At 39.6% G+C, this 16,317-nt stretch overlaps 1 protein-coding gene across 1 annotated transcript; it reads right to left on the reverse strand.

The window, feature by feature from the left end:
* Window positions 1–4,028: 4,028 nt before the first annotated feature.
* Window positions 4,029–15,538, reverse strand: LOC5521361 (homeodomain-interacting protein kinase 2). The gene is made up of 12 exons (XM_001641251.3): window positions 13,531–15,538; window positions 12,842–12,965; window positions 11,935–12,060; window positions 11,564–11,706; window positions 11,202–11,330; window positions 10,832–11,066; window positions 10,261–10,380; window positions 10,088–10,162; window positions 9,959–10,015; window positions 9,774–9,868; window positions 9,594–9,687; window positions 4,029–7,825 (listed from the first exon to the last, which is right to left on the reverse strand). The coding sequence occupies exons 1-12, from the start codon at window positions 14,346–14,348 to the stop codon at window positions 6,353–6,355; spliced, it is 3,489 nt and encodes a 1,162-aa protein (XP_001641301.3). The 5' UTR covers window positions 14,349–15,538; the 3' UTR covers window positions 4,029–6,352.
* Between the last annotated feature and the right edge of the window lie 779 nt (window positions 15,539–16,317).

The following is a 16,317-nucleotide window of genomic DNA, read 5'->3' on the forward strand; positions in this document are numbered from 1 at the left end:
CAAAACCGTGGTCACGTGATCGGTGACGTCATTGATGACGTCACTAGAAGCAAAAAATATGCTGACGTCATCAAAATATATATTTTTTTATATTACACGAAGGAAACTTTGTATGGCAACCAAACTCGGTAGGTGTCATGTAGGTGTGGATGCAACAATATGGTAACGTGTTGTGTGAGGTCATCGATGACCTTACACAACACGATGATTAAAAGCAAAAACATACATATCTCTTGAAAGAAACATTGTGCCAAAATTGGCAGGTGTCATGTTTAAGTCAAGGGGGGTCCAAAAATATGGTCACGTGATTTATGACGTCATCGGGGACGCCACTAAAAGCAAAACTATTCCGATTTCATTAAGAACAAAACTATCCATATCTCATAAACAAAACATCATATAACAACCAATCTTGGTATGTGTGAAGGGGGTGCACCAATATGGTCACGTGATTGTGACGTCATCAATGACATCACTAGAAGCAAAAATATGTTGATGTCATCAAATAAAAATATTGATATTTCATTAAAGAAATATCGTGTGACAACAAAACTCGGTAGGTGTGATGTATGTTTCAAGTGGGTTGCAGTGAGATGGTCACGTGACATCATTCACGTGATATCATCGCTGAAAAATTGTATTACAACTAAAATTGTTATGTGTCATGTAGATGGCGGGGAAAGGGGGTATAACATGTTGGTCGCGTGATCTGTGAAATCGTTGAAGTCATCAAAAACAGAAATAATAATATTTAATATTTCTTTAAACCATAAAGCGAAAATAAGCAAAGATTTGGTCGTTTGTAGCTCCGCCTTTAGGCATTGCCTAAATCTATATATTAGATAAAACTATAAAGCATAAGCTAGATCGCTCTGGTATGTCATTAATCCATAAGTCAGACTTTATTTGTAGCCAAACCCGACAATAAATGGCCCTTGAAGATACTGCAAAGGCATAAAAAAATCCCTTTTTGTTCTTTCGGGGGTGGTCAGATTTTTATCAGAAAACTCACTCTCCCCCCCCTCCCCTAGAAAAATTAGTTCCACTTTTTCTGTTTTCACCCCCCCCCCCCCCCCCCCCAAGAAAAATCCTTGGTACGGGCCTGATATTATATATAAAATAATAAAAAGAGATGGTGTTTAGAAAGTTATGTACAAGATTTGATAGAGTCTTGCACCTTGCTGCTGGCACAAAGGTAAGTCGGCACTTAAGAACAAGATTGGTATTGTTAATGCGTATTCCCCATTCACATTTGTAGTGCGCATTGCGTTTGCCCGTTCACATTTGTAGTGCGCATTGCGTTTGCCTCGTTCACATTTGTAATGCGCATTGCGTTTGCGTTTACATTTGTAGTGCGCATTGCGTTTGCCTCGTTTACGGTTGTATTGCTCATTGCGTTTGCCCGTTCACATTTGTATTGCTCATTACGTTTGCCCGTTCACATTTGTAATGCGCATTGCGTTTGCGTTTACATTTGTAGTGCGCATTGCGTTTGCCTCGTTCACGTTTGTATTGCTCGTAGCGTTCACAGTTGTATTTCTAAAAATACAATTGTATTTTTAGTCGAGTATAATATGATGGAGGGCTTGGTTTTCACGATTTCGTAAATATTTCCCCGTGAGAATTGGATGAATAAATAAATTCCTGAAAAAAAAACTTTACCCGAAATGTCGAACGGAGAATGTAGTCTGACTTCAGTTCAATTGCGTTTCCTTTCAAGTACCTAGTTCTGGCTACGCACTCTTTGTCATTTCTCTCGAGATGACGTGACTGCAAGAATTTTTATCTGACATTCTGAGCTTCTTCAACACTTGAGTTATTCAAACGTGACAAACTCAACATTCTGGTCACGAATCTCATTGTGTAAGAATAATTTGATTATAAAATATACCCAGCTCTTTGTTCGTGATTGTTGTGTCTCTGTTTTTTTATATAAAAATATAAAAGCAATACGAAAACGCATATCCGGTGTCTGTGTAGTTTTTTACAGGTTTATCTGATTAAAATAACTAAGTTGCCTCCAGTTCATAAATTTCATATTTTTGATCATTTCTCCCAACATCCTCCATCCTCCTCCAAAAAACAGGATATGCCTCGCTCGATACTATCGCACGCGAGTAGTACACTTATCAAGACGTGTGCGGTACATATTATCATCTTCAAGTAGGACGTTTTTTTAGAACTGTATTTTAGAAATAATATACAAAGGCATAATTTTTAGCTCAACCCATCAACTCATTTTGGCGGCGGAATGGTCCCAATTTTACATTTTTTTAGAGGGGGGGGGGGGGGGGGGGGTGGGTGGGTGGAAGTGGCCGGGGAGGTGGGGGTGTGGTTACAAAAAAATTCAATTCTTTTATTTTCGGCGACTTATACAAAATATACCTCGGTCTAATCCGAAAGAAATTCATGTAAAGCGAGATATTATTTTCCAAAGGTATTATTATTGAAAGGCATTTCTTTCTTTCCCCTATGCATTCAAAATAGAAAGGCCCTTGTGTTTTTCATTTCACTAATATCTATCTATATTGGTTGTGTTTTCAATACACCAAAAACTGGTATTCGGGCTGCAGACTGCCCTGAGGAAGTCTTATTAAAGACGAAAACCAGTTTTTGGTGTATTGTATTCATTCTTCTGCTTCAGGAACACGACTATTTGGGCTTTTTGTATTTATTCGTTGTGTTTTCTATTATAGTGGCTCCACAACTCACTTCGATGCCCTCCCAACGCCCCCGACGGCGTAAAAATATAAACACCTAAATATTCCACTTTTTGCCTAAATAAGCACACGAACTTTTTTTAGATCACACATTTCAACATAGTTCAGCTTACCTTTTTTGTCTTTGAGGGCCCGGTTCCTCGAAAGCAGGTTAGCGCTTATCCACGGATAAATATGGTTATCGAGACATTTGATTGGATAACAACCTTATTTATCTCTGGGTTAGCGTTAACCTGCTTTCGAGGAACCCGGCCCAGGAGAACAAAAGACTGAAGGCGGCACCACGAAAGATATCATATGCACGTGCGCGACAAAGCAAAGCAGAACAAAATGCTAAAGGCGGCAATATATTATAACTAGGTGATAACAAAATTACCACACTGCAATAGCAACACACTAATTCCCAAGAGACGAAAGCGTGAAAAAGACCCCAATATTTTTCAGTGTACATCTCAGCGAGCTGTGCGTGGCGTAACCGTTTAAGACAGGCCTGGGATCCTGGTTATTGCCTCGCCATTAATGCGCGGGTACCTTAGGTTCCTTTGTATTGTACAGTTCGCTAGATAGCGGTGCTGGGGCCGAAATCTCCAGCCTAGCCGTAATGCTTTAGCTGTCATAATGCGTTTCAGCGCATGTCTGGAAGTATGGTCTATTTTTTTTCTCGTTTCATCTGATCTGAGGGGGTTCGATCCTCGGGCGGTTGGCTCTACCTTTTTTGTTCTATAAATAATCGTAAAAGTGGGGGCAAGCGCCCCTCTGCCCCTCGCAAAAAATATTTTTCATTGAGCGATTTTACTTTATTGATGTCGAGGTTGCTATCCACAACCGTTCCAAGTCGCTAGCACAGAGAAGAGCAGAGGAATTTACGAGGTATGCTCACAAGGGGTTATGGTAAGCACGAGCGTTTTTGCTGGTGCGCAATGCTCTCTGGGAAGAAGCTAGGACTCTTTCTTTGCGCCCCAGAGGACATCCCAGCACAGGGAGCCCAAGCACACAGTAAGTGGTTTTGTGAGATATTCTTAATAAAAACACACGAAACTCACCAAGCGGCGAGAAGTGATCATTTTAATTACCTCTGTGAAGTTTCGTAAAATTCGGTCACCCCTACCTCACTCCACAAAATATATGAGAGCGCTGTGGTCCGTTATCATAAACATCGCTCAGTGAGTTTCGTGTTTTTATTAAGAATAGGGACTTGCGCTAAGAGATCACGTGACCCTTTTGGGTGGCAAATTCAAAACGAAAACCCAAAACCGACAGTGCTGAAAAACGCAAGACTAGTTCCAGTACAATCAAACAAAGCGTCCAGGACGTAAGAATGCGTTTATTAACAAGCCCATATAGCTTGGGATTTACATCAAATTTTATTTACAAATTGATCACTCATCTACGCCCAAATCACAACCTGCCCTAAGCATTATAAAATATACCTTTGTAAGCTTGCTCCTAAAGATAAATTAGATAATATTAAATAAAATAGACCCCGAGTACTAGCACCATGATCAAAAGTTATCTTAAGAAGCAAATACATTCATGAATATCTGTAATGACAAACATATGATACCTAATAAAGAAGAAAAACATTATTTGGTGTCAAATTCGTGATATTATTATAACTGTGCGCTATACCCGTATTATGAAAACACCCGTAAGACACTCTAAATATGTAACTCTACAATAATCTTAATCCAACCGGGTGTGCGCAAACTAGGCACACCCTTTCATGGACTACAAATTCACCTGATACATTTAAGGTTGATATGATAACACGGTTAAAGGGACTTTGACGCTATTTGGCCGCTATTTTGTTAACCTAGAAGCTATAGAGAAAAAAGCCATTAAAATCACTTCGGAATTAATTTTGTTAAGCCAGAGATTAAGCTATTTTAGGATGGTTATTTTGTAATTGTATCTGTAAAAATGCGAAGGTAAACAATAAGGAAAGAGGGGCCGCCTGAGTCTCTTTAAACTTCATCACATGCCTAGTTCACGCGGATTGAAACGATTAATACACCTCAAAACCTTTGAGAGGCATCCAACAAATGCCAAAATCATACTCAAATATATTTGCAGCTAAATTTGAACGAAGCACAAATTCATAAAACACTTAACCACAACCTGCGTCTAAACGAGGCAGTGAACATTGCACTAAAACAAACAACAAGTTTAAGTCTCCTCGAAAATGACTTAAATATAAGGCGTTCATATAATCTGATCAGCCTCAATAAAAAGTGTTACATGAGAAAACTCATGCCGCACTATAACTGGACAATTCCACACAATTATAAACCTCAAACACATCACAGCGACAATTAAAATAACGTAGAAGAATTAAAGTAATGTTTTCAATAGTTCGATATCGATATCGTCTAAACATGAATCCGGCCACAGACGATGAGTATAGCTCGTCTGGCCCAAGATAAGCAAATAGAAATAAGTTAAATTTTTATAAGATTGTTATAATTACCCAGTCGGACATAAAACCTGTCCAACAATTCTTGCCGAAGCGTGGTTAACAAAGCCACTTTTTGGCTCGCCCTTAGCAGCCGGTGCCCCTTTTCTAACACTGTCAAATTCAAATGGGAGACGACCAAAACCATACCACACCCACCATTATTCTTCTTATATGTGATGATAATATAATAATTTATGATTTTATGTTTAAAACTATAGCTCCCTGATTACAAAAAACGCCATTGCTGGATCATCCCTTTGAAGTTGTCTACAACCTTTACAATTTAATAATGAAAATTCACTTATAAAAAGACGTCCGTGTAACGATCACGTGATATCTGCTAAGGCCATAGCTCTAAGGACAATCGTGGCAATGAGCCAATGGTAACGCTGCTATGGAAAACTGTATAAATTTAATAACGTTTCTAAAGCAGAAACTGATTTAAAAATCTGTCAGTACTACATCTCCAAGCCTTTCTCGGCTCGGCAGTCAAAAGCGATCAAAAGCTCAATGGCTTACTCTCATGAAGCCACTTTCTGAGCTCGAGGTTCCCGGCTAACTCGTAATGTTCCTGAATGAGCCCCAAAATCCCCGGATAAATCCTAAAATAACTGGATGAGCCCCGAGGTTCCCGGCTAATCCCTAAGGTCCCCGGATTATCCCTGACATCCCCGGATGTATCCTAAAATTACCGATTGACCCCTGAGGTTCCCGGAAGAACCCTAAAAATACCGGATAAACCCTAAGATGAGCTCTAAGATTCCCGGATGAGCTCTAAGATTCCCGGATGAGCTCTAAGATTCCCGGATGAGACATACGATTCCTCTATAGACCCAAAGTTATAAAAAGCGGAGAAATTCATAGACGTTTGCAAATCGAGTCTGTGATTTTCTCCGCGAAATACATGAAAACAAATCCCTTCGTTAATACCGCTATCATAAGCGAACGCGGTATTTCTACATAGCTATACTCACTGATAATACATCCTAGGCCTTGATAGACTGCTATCAGTGCACGCGGTATTTCTACATAGCTATACTCACTGATAATACATCCTAGGCCTTGATAGACTGCTATCAGTGCACGCGGTATTTCTACATAGCTATACTCACTGATAATACATCCTAGGCCTTGAGGGACTACTATCAGCGCACGCGGTATTTCTACATAGCTATACTCACTGATAATACATCCTAGGCCTTGAGGGACTGCTGTTGATTACATACTGACCGTATGGACCGGCATTCGGCATCACATTATACGTCTTTAATGGTCCCAGCATGGCGGGGGTTTGGAACCTAGGGCTGACATAAGCGCCGGGTGTCGGGAACCCTGTGGCGGCGCCGGTAGTCGTGGACGTGACGTACGTGTAAGGCATTGGGGGCCTCACGGCGGGTACCCCCGAGTACATGGGCTGGGGTAGAATTTGGCCGTGTCCTGGGGGCAGTAAAAACAGGGGCTCTTGGTACACATCGCAACAACGCTGATCTGAGCCTGATATCAGCACGGTCTGAGAAGGAGCGTACTGCACGTTGGGCGAGATATAAGATCCACCAGGCGTGGATAGAGCCTGGGTCAGCCGACTGAATAGCCCTAGTGAGTTGGGCCGCGATTTAGTCGGGCTCCTGTTGGGTGTGTCGTGCTCGTAGCGCGAGAGATGCTCTCCATTCGATGTCTTGTAGTGGTTTTGATGGTGCATATGTTCTGCCATGGATGTCTGTAACCCACCGTCTCTTAGCCCGCTCATCTCCTCGCTCGCATCGCCCTTCTCGTCGGCGCTCTCCGTGTCTGAGCTGTACACCTGCATGTTACTTTGTCTACGCCTAGTGATTCGCTGCTCCGGCTGGTAGCTCATCATCCCCGTGTGCTCATCCATCGTCGAAATCCCATTATTCGTGGTCGAGCTCACGCCGTTAACTTCATCGTTATCATAACCCGAAAGCCTCCCGAACGCTTCCGATATACTTCCGAACCCATTCTGAGCCGGGCTTGCACTCCCGACGGAAAATGAAGAAGTTACGAGGCATTCCTCGTCCGCTTCCTCCTCGTCTTCGGCGAAGCCATCAAAGCGCTCATCATGTCCGCGGCTCTCTGCTGCTTCGTCTTCGAGGCTCCGCAAGCTCTGGTCATTCGGGTCTCCCTCCTCGTCCTCATCAATAGGCGGATTGTCAGCCATGTGCTGATTCTCCTCTAGAGAGTTCGGCTCCATCTCGTCGCTCGAGCTAGATATGGAGATAACGCTCAATGAGGACGGGCTATCCGGGATCTCTATCGGAGACGACGTCCGCTTGATTGGACCGACGAGCGTGCACGGCATCTCATGTTGGTAGGACGCGCCAGGACTGCCGGTCACCATGTCAAAATAGTGTCCTCTATCATTGAACCTCTTGCGGCACGGTGAAGACACCGTCCTGCGCAAGGTCCGATGTGGCCCCACACCGTGACCATGGTGACCAGCATTCTGTAGAGCTGGCTGGAGTTGCCATGGAAATAGACTGCTGGTAGGAATGCTTGGTCCGTTCCACACCGGGGGTGGGACGGCAGGCTGTTGTTGCATGATTGGCATCAAGGAAAACACAACTGAGCCCGCGGGCCTGTAGGGCTCCTGCCCATGCCCTCGACCGTGACGACGGTCATAGCCATCCCTTTCCTGGGAGACAAAAAGCAACACCGCTGGTCACTACATGACTTACACAGCCACTTCGTAGAACCGTTTTACCAAGAGGGCTGTCTCTTATTGAACCGTTTTACCCGGAGGGAGGGCTATTTTAGATCTCTTATACTATGGGGAATATGGGGCGTGTTATTATTGAAATAAAAATCATGCAAAAAATAATGAGACTGATTGAAAAATCAAACGACACAATATCTCCTACCTTACATCAACTAGTTTCCAAATATAAGTACTAGCCAAATGGTATAATATAATACTAACCAAATATTATAATATAATACTAGCCAAGTGGTATAATATAATACTAACCAAGTGGTATAATATAATACTAACCAAGTGGTATAATATAATACTAACCAAATGGTATAATATAATACTAACCAAGTGATATAATATAATACTAACCAAATGGTATAATATAATACTAACAAAGTGGTATAATATATTACTAACCAAATGGTATAATATAATACTAACCAAATATTATAATATAATACTAGCCAAGTAGTATAATATAATACTAACCAAGTGGTATAATATAATACTACTAACCAAATGGTATAATATAATACTAACCAAGTGGTATAATATAATACTAACCAAGTGGTATAATATAATACTAACCAAGTGGTATAATATAATACTAACCAAATGGTATAAAATAATATTAACCAAATGGTATAATATAATACTAACCAAGTGGTATAATATATAATACTAACCAAATGGTATAACATAACACTAAATAAAGTGGTTTATTTTTTTCCGGGTCCGGCATCCATTAAATCGTACGCTCTGATTGGCTCTCGTGAGGTCCGGTATCCTATGATCCTGACACCGCGATACTGTACCTCTCACCTCCAAAGCTCAAAATGGTTAGTTGATTTGTAAAATGCCCATCAAAAACTGGATTTTTAATCCCGATGTTATAGATCTTCACACTTAAATGGCATTTTATTAGTCATTTTATCTAGAATCATTGACTTTACGGAAAATTGGCTTCAAACTCCATGTGTCTTAACAATTTCCCGCCATAATGATTTTGCAACACGCATGACAATTTCAAGTTTGCTGAAAGTTTTTTTGGGATAAAAAGAAGGCAGCAAATCGTCTCTTCATACGAAGAAAAACGACAAATCACTCTAGGAATTTACCTGCATAACCAGCTTAATGTATCCACATTCAAGAGAAGTTCCTTAGTGAATATATCTTATCGTCTGTGGAGGATTTACAGCGAAAGAAGACAATTTTACGATCAATTCGAGTTGAGAACGACATATCGATCAGGACTAAATTATTTTACAAAATTGTTGGTCAAAACTCAGCGAATGTCTATTTTGGAGGTTCTGTATCTCTGGAGGATTTAAAGCGTTGTGTGGAAATACAAAATGGAGTTTATTGAATGATCATGAGCAAACAAAATTTTCTCGAACATCGACAAAAGTCAGAAGCAAAACCTCGCCTCGTGCAAGCGTAAGCCCGTAAGGTAAACAACGTTGGAAATTCTATTGAGGAAAAAAAATATGTTATTTACCAGCTAAGGGTCGGCCTTCGGTCTCGGTCAGTATTTTCAAGACCTCGGTCACGGTATTTCAAGATACGAACCTCCCAGCTGTTAAATAACATATATGTAATATAATACTAAATAAACTGGTACAATATAATACTAACCAAATGGTACAATATAATACTAAATAAAGTGGTATAATATAATACTAGCCAAATGGCAAAATATAATACTAACCAGGTGGTATAATGCAGGGCTGGGCTCCGCTGATATGTAGCCATTGTCATCTGAGCCACGCCATGCGCCAATAGGAGGAGGATTCATTGGACGGCTTATTGGAAAACACAAGGGAAACATTATTACATCAAACTTATAAACATATGGCCACCATATGAATTATGGTTTTGGTGGACATACCTTGGGTTTTCCATAGTTTGTATTGAATCTGCTGATGTCATGATCGGCTGAACAGAGCCGATGCCGATAGCTCCTGGCCAATGAGGATGCAGGCCCTAGGAGGAAAAAGGCAAATCTTGATTCATATTGGTGTCATAATCGTAGTATAAGGAATTACGAGACTAGAGCTAGAGATATTAACTTACAGATAATGTTGGGTCTGAGCCAAATCTCTTTGGTGGCCATGTCGTTATTGGAGCACTCTGGAGAGACAAATAACAGCATTTAGAAACTCTTGATAAACATGCAGAGATTGAATATTGATTTCAACTTACAGGGACTTTAGCATAGAGAGTGTTTGGCTGCACAGTGATTGAGGGGAGACCCATTGACACAACAACTGGCATGGTCTAAAAAATAAATCACATATTGATATAATTTGATGTTTAGTAGCCAATTCAATCGGTCATCCAGTGGTCGGAAATAGTCACAAGGGATAATAGCTTACAGGCTGTTGCTGTGCAGCTGGGAACATGTGCTTCTGGGGGGACATGCTGTCTGGACAGATAATTGCTCTTTGGGCACTGCAGTGCGATGGCAGGAAATCTGCTCTGGGTTGTACAGTGGGCTGTAGATAATAACAACATTTATAACATTGCTAAATACAGTAAAAACTCATGATATACAGTATACTGATTATCCTTTTGTGTTGTTATGCATTGGCCACCAAGAAAGAGTATTAAATATGGTGTCCAATAAGCACACAAAATTTACTGTTTTAATTGTCATGAATGTACAACTAGTGAGATTCAATCATTTTCTGATATGTGCTGAAGCACTTCTTTGCCATGTCGGTTGACTAAAAAGTTTGGGTCAAAATTTCTAGCATCATTATTGCCTACTTCACAAAACTATCAAGATGGCCATGGCAGCATGCATCACATTAAGTAGCACTTGAACACAAAATAAGCATAGAGGTAAATATACTTTAGTATCAGGAATGTACATCCAAATAAATGTTTAGGTACGGTATGTGAGGCACCTCTAACAATAATCAAATCATCAAAAATAAAACTTACCACTGGTTGTAGTGGAGGCAAAGAGACATTTACACGAGCCATGTAAGGGTCTGTTCTCTGTACCAAACCTAGTGACTCTTGCGGCATCATGGTCTCATGACTATTTATCCCCATGGGCAAATATGATGCACCACTTGTCTGCTGAAATCCAACAACAGGACCTCCATAGGAAACAGGTTCATGTAGAACTCGGTTACGACAGCAGATCTCCATATTCTTAACAGAAGACTTGAACCTGTGGTAAACAGCAATGCCAATAATGAAGAACAGACTAAAATAGCTTCACAACAAAGAACACAGAAATCTCATGTGTCAATTTTAGAGTGTGCATGGACATGTGTTTGGGAACCCTTCTCAGTTATCTACTTACACATTGGAGTGTGCAAAGTCGACAAGGTGGGACAAGGTAACGAACTGGTGACTGAGAGCTTCCTCAGGGGTGATTCTCTTCTCTTGGTCTATTGTCAGCATGCGCTTAAGCAATGATACAAATTCATATCTGAAGGATAAAATGATATTAATTGTAAGCAATGATAACCACAGGATCATCGTACTGTACATGTAGTAACACAACTCTTCTTTTTCAACATTTATACTTATATATCAAAATAAGTATCAAAATTCTACAGAAAGTCAATGAAACACGTATCTGTAAATTCAAAAAAGATAAAGATAACTAATTCATGTAGGAAGAAGCTTGTCAGTTTATGAATGGCTGGATAATTAATTTACCTATCTATCTTCTCAGCTATCCTCTCGTTCCCAGTGAGACTGCTTGACAAATTGACTTGAGCAATATCATCCAGGCTATTAAAGATGTATTTCCTTGCCTCTTTTGAAGGGATTTTTGTTTCCCTTTCATGCTCATTTGCATTCTGTATAAAAAAAAGAAATTATTATTTTTTCAGTACATAGAAACACCTTAATGTGGAACTTTTTTCTAGCAGCAAAAAATATGATATTGAATTTAACATTTCATCAAAGCTATTCATTTGGTAAAATAACAGTCAATTACCAGGTTTGACTGAAAAAGGCTTAGCCAAAATATTATGAAATGCTAAATACTAAACCCAGAGTTCAGTAAGGGTCACGCATGAGATTACCTTTAGTTTCCACTCCAGCACGCCTGTGTGGGTATTAATAGCTTTCTTGAAGAATCGACTTGTCTTGGTTGCGTTATTTAGCAAATGGTCATAGGGCAAACCTTGAGTTTGAATTATGTAGCGAATCTGGAATAAAAAGGAATTTTAGCCCTATAAGATATAAGATATAAGATAATAAAATAATTTTCTTCTATTTTTTGAGGCAATATAAACTTGAGAGAAATGTCTTTAAATGACAACTTGTAGGAACACTGTAATAGCAATAGGGTAGAATTTGGGATATATTTGAAAAATAAGCTATATAAGATCAAAATCTTTGTGTTGTCTGTAAGTATTTCTAAAAGATACCATTTGATAATTTATTCATTTCACATATCTACATTTATTTACACAGCTTGTGTCATGTAAGAAATGCATGGCAAAAAAATATATTTTTCAAACCATACACCAACTAAGTTTCATATGAATGTTCGCAAGGGGAAGTCATTTTCTTAAGTAACATAAATTCTTTTTACCAACAGTTAGAGGGTATTAAGATAGGTGATTCCCTTTTTTTCGTCACCAGGCAGGAAACAGCTGAAAAGGCAATATTAATTTTCCCTTTGATAGAGAGAGAAAGTAGCCTGATCTTCATTATACCTAACAGCTCCTGAGTATTTCTAAAAAGAAAGAGCCTAAGGGAAAACTAGTAAATAAATGCCCTAAACAACAATGAGTGGCTAGAAAAGTTAAAAACATGCATTCTATCAGACTTCATTACTGGGATTTTAGAATTATTTTTCCATAGAAATAAAAAAAATTGTGCAATATCCATAATCTTTCATTTTTTAAAGAAATATAATATCATAATATAGATAGATAAAATATTTTCTAACAGAGCAGATGGAGGGAGAGTTTTATGCAATACCTGATCAAACTCTGAGGAGCCAGGGTATAAAGGCCAGCCAAGAAACAACTCTGCTATCACACAGCCCAGTGACCACATATCTATCGACTCACAAAATGGCAGGCCAAGAATAACTTCTGGGGCCCTAGAAAGCAAAAACAACAAGCAAGATCTAAAAACATTGCTCTGACTTAAACTACAACTAAAATTATCTTCTTTGAAATCTACCATCTTGTGTTACATGTTTGTGATTTCTGAACATTTGATATTTAAAATGCCCTAAAGGCCTAAGGCAATCACTGTCCTATAACCCCAGCCCTCCCCCCCTTTATCATCCCCCCCCCCTTCACTCTATCTTTTCTCTCTTGGAGTTTATAAAAACAGAACAATAATAAATTGCAAAAATCCCTAAGCTAAGGACAAAAGACTTGTGATTCAAGTAATAAGAGGCAAACACATGATGATAGAGGAAACACTTTAGTAAAATACAGTAAGCTTATACCTTTAGGCAAACTTGTATCTATAGGCAAAACAGGCAAAATACCCTTTAGATTCTAGTTATTGAGGAACATAAGAAAAATCTTTCTAAGCATAAAACCCACAGCACATTGATGACCCTCAAAAGTCAATAGTGAATTATGGTGTATAAAACCCATTCAAAGTAACTACAAAAGGGACGACACAAAGGAATAAATTTGTTGCATACAAACCTGTAGTATCGACTTTGAAGATACGTGGAACACACAACTTTAGATACATGAGTCGCGGAGCCAAAGTCGATCACTTTCACACGAAAGGGTTGCTTGTCTGGGTCCACTAACATAATGTTCTCGGGTTTTAGGTCTGCGTGTATAAGACCAAGCGTGCGTAGTTTCGATAATGCCACTAATACTTGTTGTACAATTGGTCGTATGTGCTTCAGCGGCAGTGGATTAAATTTAGACTGCTTCAAATAATCGTAAAGGTTCTGCTGTAGCATTTCAAACACTAAACAAGTGTGATTCTTATGTTGAAAGCATTCAATCGCTCGAACAAAGTTGTAGGCTTCGGAATTCTCCGCGCTCAGTTTAGCTAAGATACTAATCTCGATTTGCCCCTGTCTCGCATAGGACGGGTGATCCTTGAGAATTTTGATGGCGACTAATTCATTAGTCCCCTTCTTCCAGCATTTTACGACTTGTCCAAATGTCCCACGACCAAGGAATTCGAGAACTTCATACCTTGATGTAGCGGAACAAAGTTCTTCGTGTAAGACCACCTTGTAATCACCTTCATTATTACTGTGTCCAGTTTGTTCGTTTTTGCTGTTGTTATTCGAAACATGATTATTCTCCGCTCCATTTTCAGCGATTTTCAATCCACAGCGTTTATAAGTATCGGACAATGTTTGCGTTAGGCATCGCAGGACGTTCGTATCTATTTGGATTTTACATTGAGTTTTGTGAACTCGATTTGATTTGAAGCTTGTAAATGCTCCTGTTGAATGAGAAATTAGTTCTGTTTGGGCCATTTTGTTATCAAGAAACATCACTTAAATCTCAAGCGTAATACTAGGTAGTTTTGAACAGTAACTAGCATGAAGACCCCATGATTTTCCCGTAATGCAACACATAAATTGAATCTTAGAATTTTTCTTGATTCGTCCGGCCATAATGGTCGGGCAATTTTTAGAATTAGTAGTTCTTGTTGCGCGAAACGCTGCCGGACCTCTCACATACGTCGAAAATACACCCAGGTATTTGGACCGAGCATGCCTTCACAGGAGTGAGATGTTGCTCTTTCGAGAAGTCATGTTGCTCTTGTTGGCTCCAGTAATATTTTGAAAGAAAATCTTGGGTTACTTTGGCGACTTGTTCCAGCACAACAAAGACTCGAGAAATTTGAATCAACAACAGAAAACTACACCACTAAAAGACTTCGAATGGAAGCTTTGATCGCCTCGAACACGCTAGGAATTCTCGGTGATTCTTGAGGATAAATCAGTTTACCCCGAAGCCGTCTTGTACTTTGTTTCCTCTACTATTTTCTTTGGAATATGTCCTTTGTCCTGCTTGCATATGTAATATTTAAGCTATGTTCATCAATTCTTCATGTGTTTAGCTGTAATGAACAGTGACAGGCTCTTTCGCAAGAATCTAAAACTTAAAATCATGAAAAACGTAGAAATTAAAACGCCCAAATTTACTGATAAAATGACGGGTTCGAAGCCGTAATCCAAGTTGTAGACAGAACAATGCAACGGTACTGGAAGTGTAATACTGGCAAGCAACACGAAAACAACCGCAGATATTTCCAGCAGCTTTTTTACGTTCCTTGACGCTAGTCTGATTTGAGTAATGCCAAGGATCTGTGTATTTCTCAATAAACCAAACTCCAGCAGCAACAAAACCGTATACCTGTGTAGATACACTCGCTTTGAAGACACAAATGAATCAGCGACAGTCTTGTGTTTTCGATCCTATGCCAGTTACGAAAGTTGAAGCGCGGAGCTTCGCGTTCAACTTCAATCCAAGCCAAGCTATCGTCCTCCAATCCAACCGAACACACCACCACGCAACGTAAAGGCCCTTTGACTACCACTAACGGTAGGATATAACAGTCACTAACATGAGGAAAGTTGTAAAGGAGCCTCCATTCTCCACGGCGGCCGTAGTAACTCGACGAAATTTTATGTATTTTTTCGATACAAAGTGCTCGACTCCATGTTTGATGTTGTGACGTCAGAGCGACCAATCAGATGACGGGAAAACTCATGACGTCACGCAGGAGAAGTGAAAAACATTGGGAGGGGGGTATGGCAAACTGCACATCCATCGATATTTTGATTTGCAATTGAACATCTTTCTCGAAAATAAATAGACATACATGAGCGAAGCTAGTTTCAAACCGGATGAGTTTCAGAGGCGATGGTGGTTTTTCATGATGGAATATTAGTACGGTATACGACGAGTGACATGTTTTGGGAACGATTAGCAAATTCAAAATAGCAAATCCAGAGCGCTGATGGTCCGTAAAGCTATTGAGTAAGATTTTTTTTTTTTATCAAAAGGTATGTTAGCAATAGAGGATATATATTTAGTACTTCGTGTTTTTGGCGTTGGCAGACGACCAAACTGACCGGATATCAAGAAGCATGCTGTACCTCTTGCCGAAAGTATAATCATCATCCGATATATGTTTACTTCACACGCTGCACAACTATTTCATGTGCTTGGAAATGAAAGAACGAAAAATATAAAAGTCGACGCAAGTTTGCGCGCAATGTCTTTCGTCTACGTACGTGCCCAGGACTCTCCGACGTAACGTTCATGAAGATAAGGGGGCTGTCGATTCATAGAACGTACTGGATCACGGATATATAAGAAATTTAATTTTTGATTTCAGATTCTGGTAATCATGACTGTGGATGTTGCAGATTCATTACTTTAAAAATCATATTTATGTTTGTCAAGCTAACTGTTGATAAACCACGAAATTTTCTTTAATTTGGCTGAATT

Source organism: Nematostella vectensis, chromosome 6 (assembly GCF_932526225.1).
Source record: "Nematostella vectensis chromosome 6, jaNemVect1.1, whole genome shotgun sequence".
Taxonomy (NCBI): Eukaryota; Metazoa; Cnidaria; class Anthozoa; order Actiniaria; family Edwardsiidae; genus Nematostella; species Nematostella vectensis.

What these genes read in the sequence shown, in the direction of transcription:
- LOC5521361 (XM_001641251.3), bottom strand. Translation starts at nt 14,348, where the DNA reads ATGTTTCTTGATAACAAAATGGCCCAAACAGAACTAATTTCTCATTCA. An exon ending in TGCTGGAGTGGAAACTAAAG is followed by an intron (nt 11,707 to 11,934) that starts GTAATCTCATGC and finishes TTTTTTATACAG; the next exon opens with AATGCAAATGAGCATGAAAG. An exon ending in GCTCAGACCCAACATTATCT is followed by an intron (nt 9,869 to 9,958) that starts GTAAGTTAATAT and finishes TTTTCCTCCTAG; the next exon opens with GGCCTGCATCCTCATTGGCC.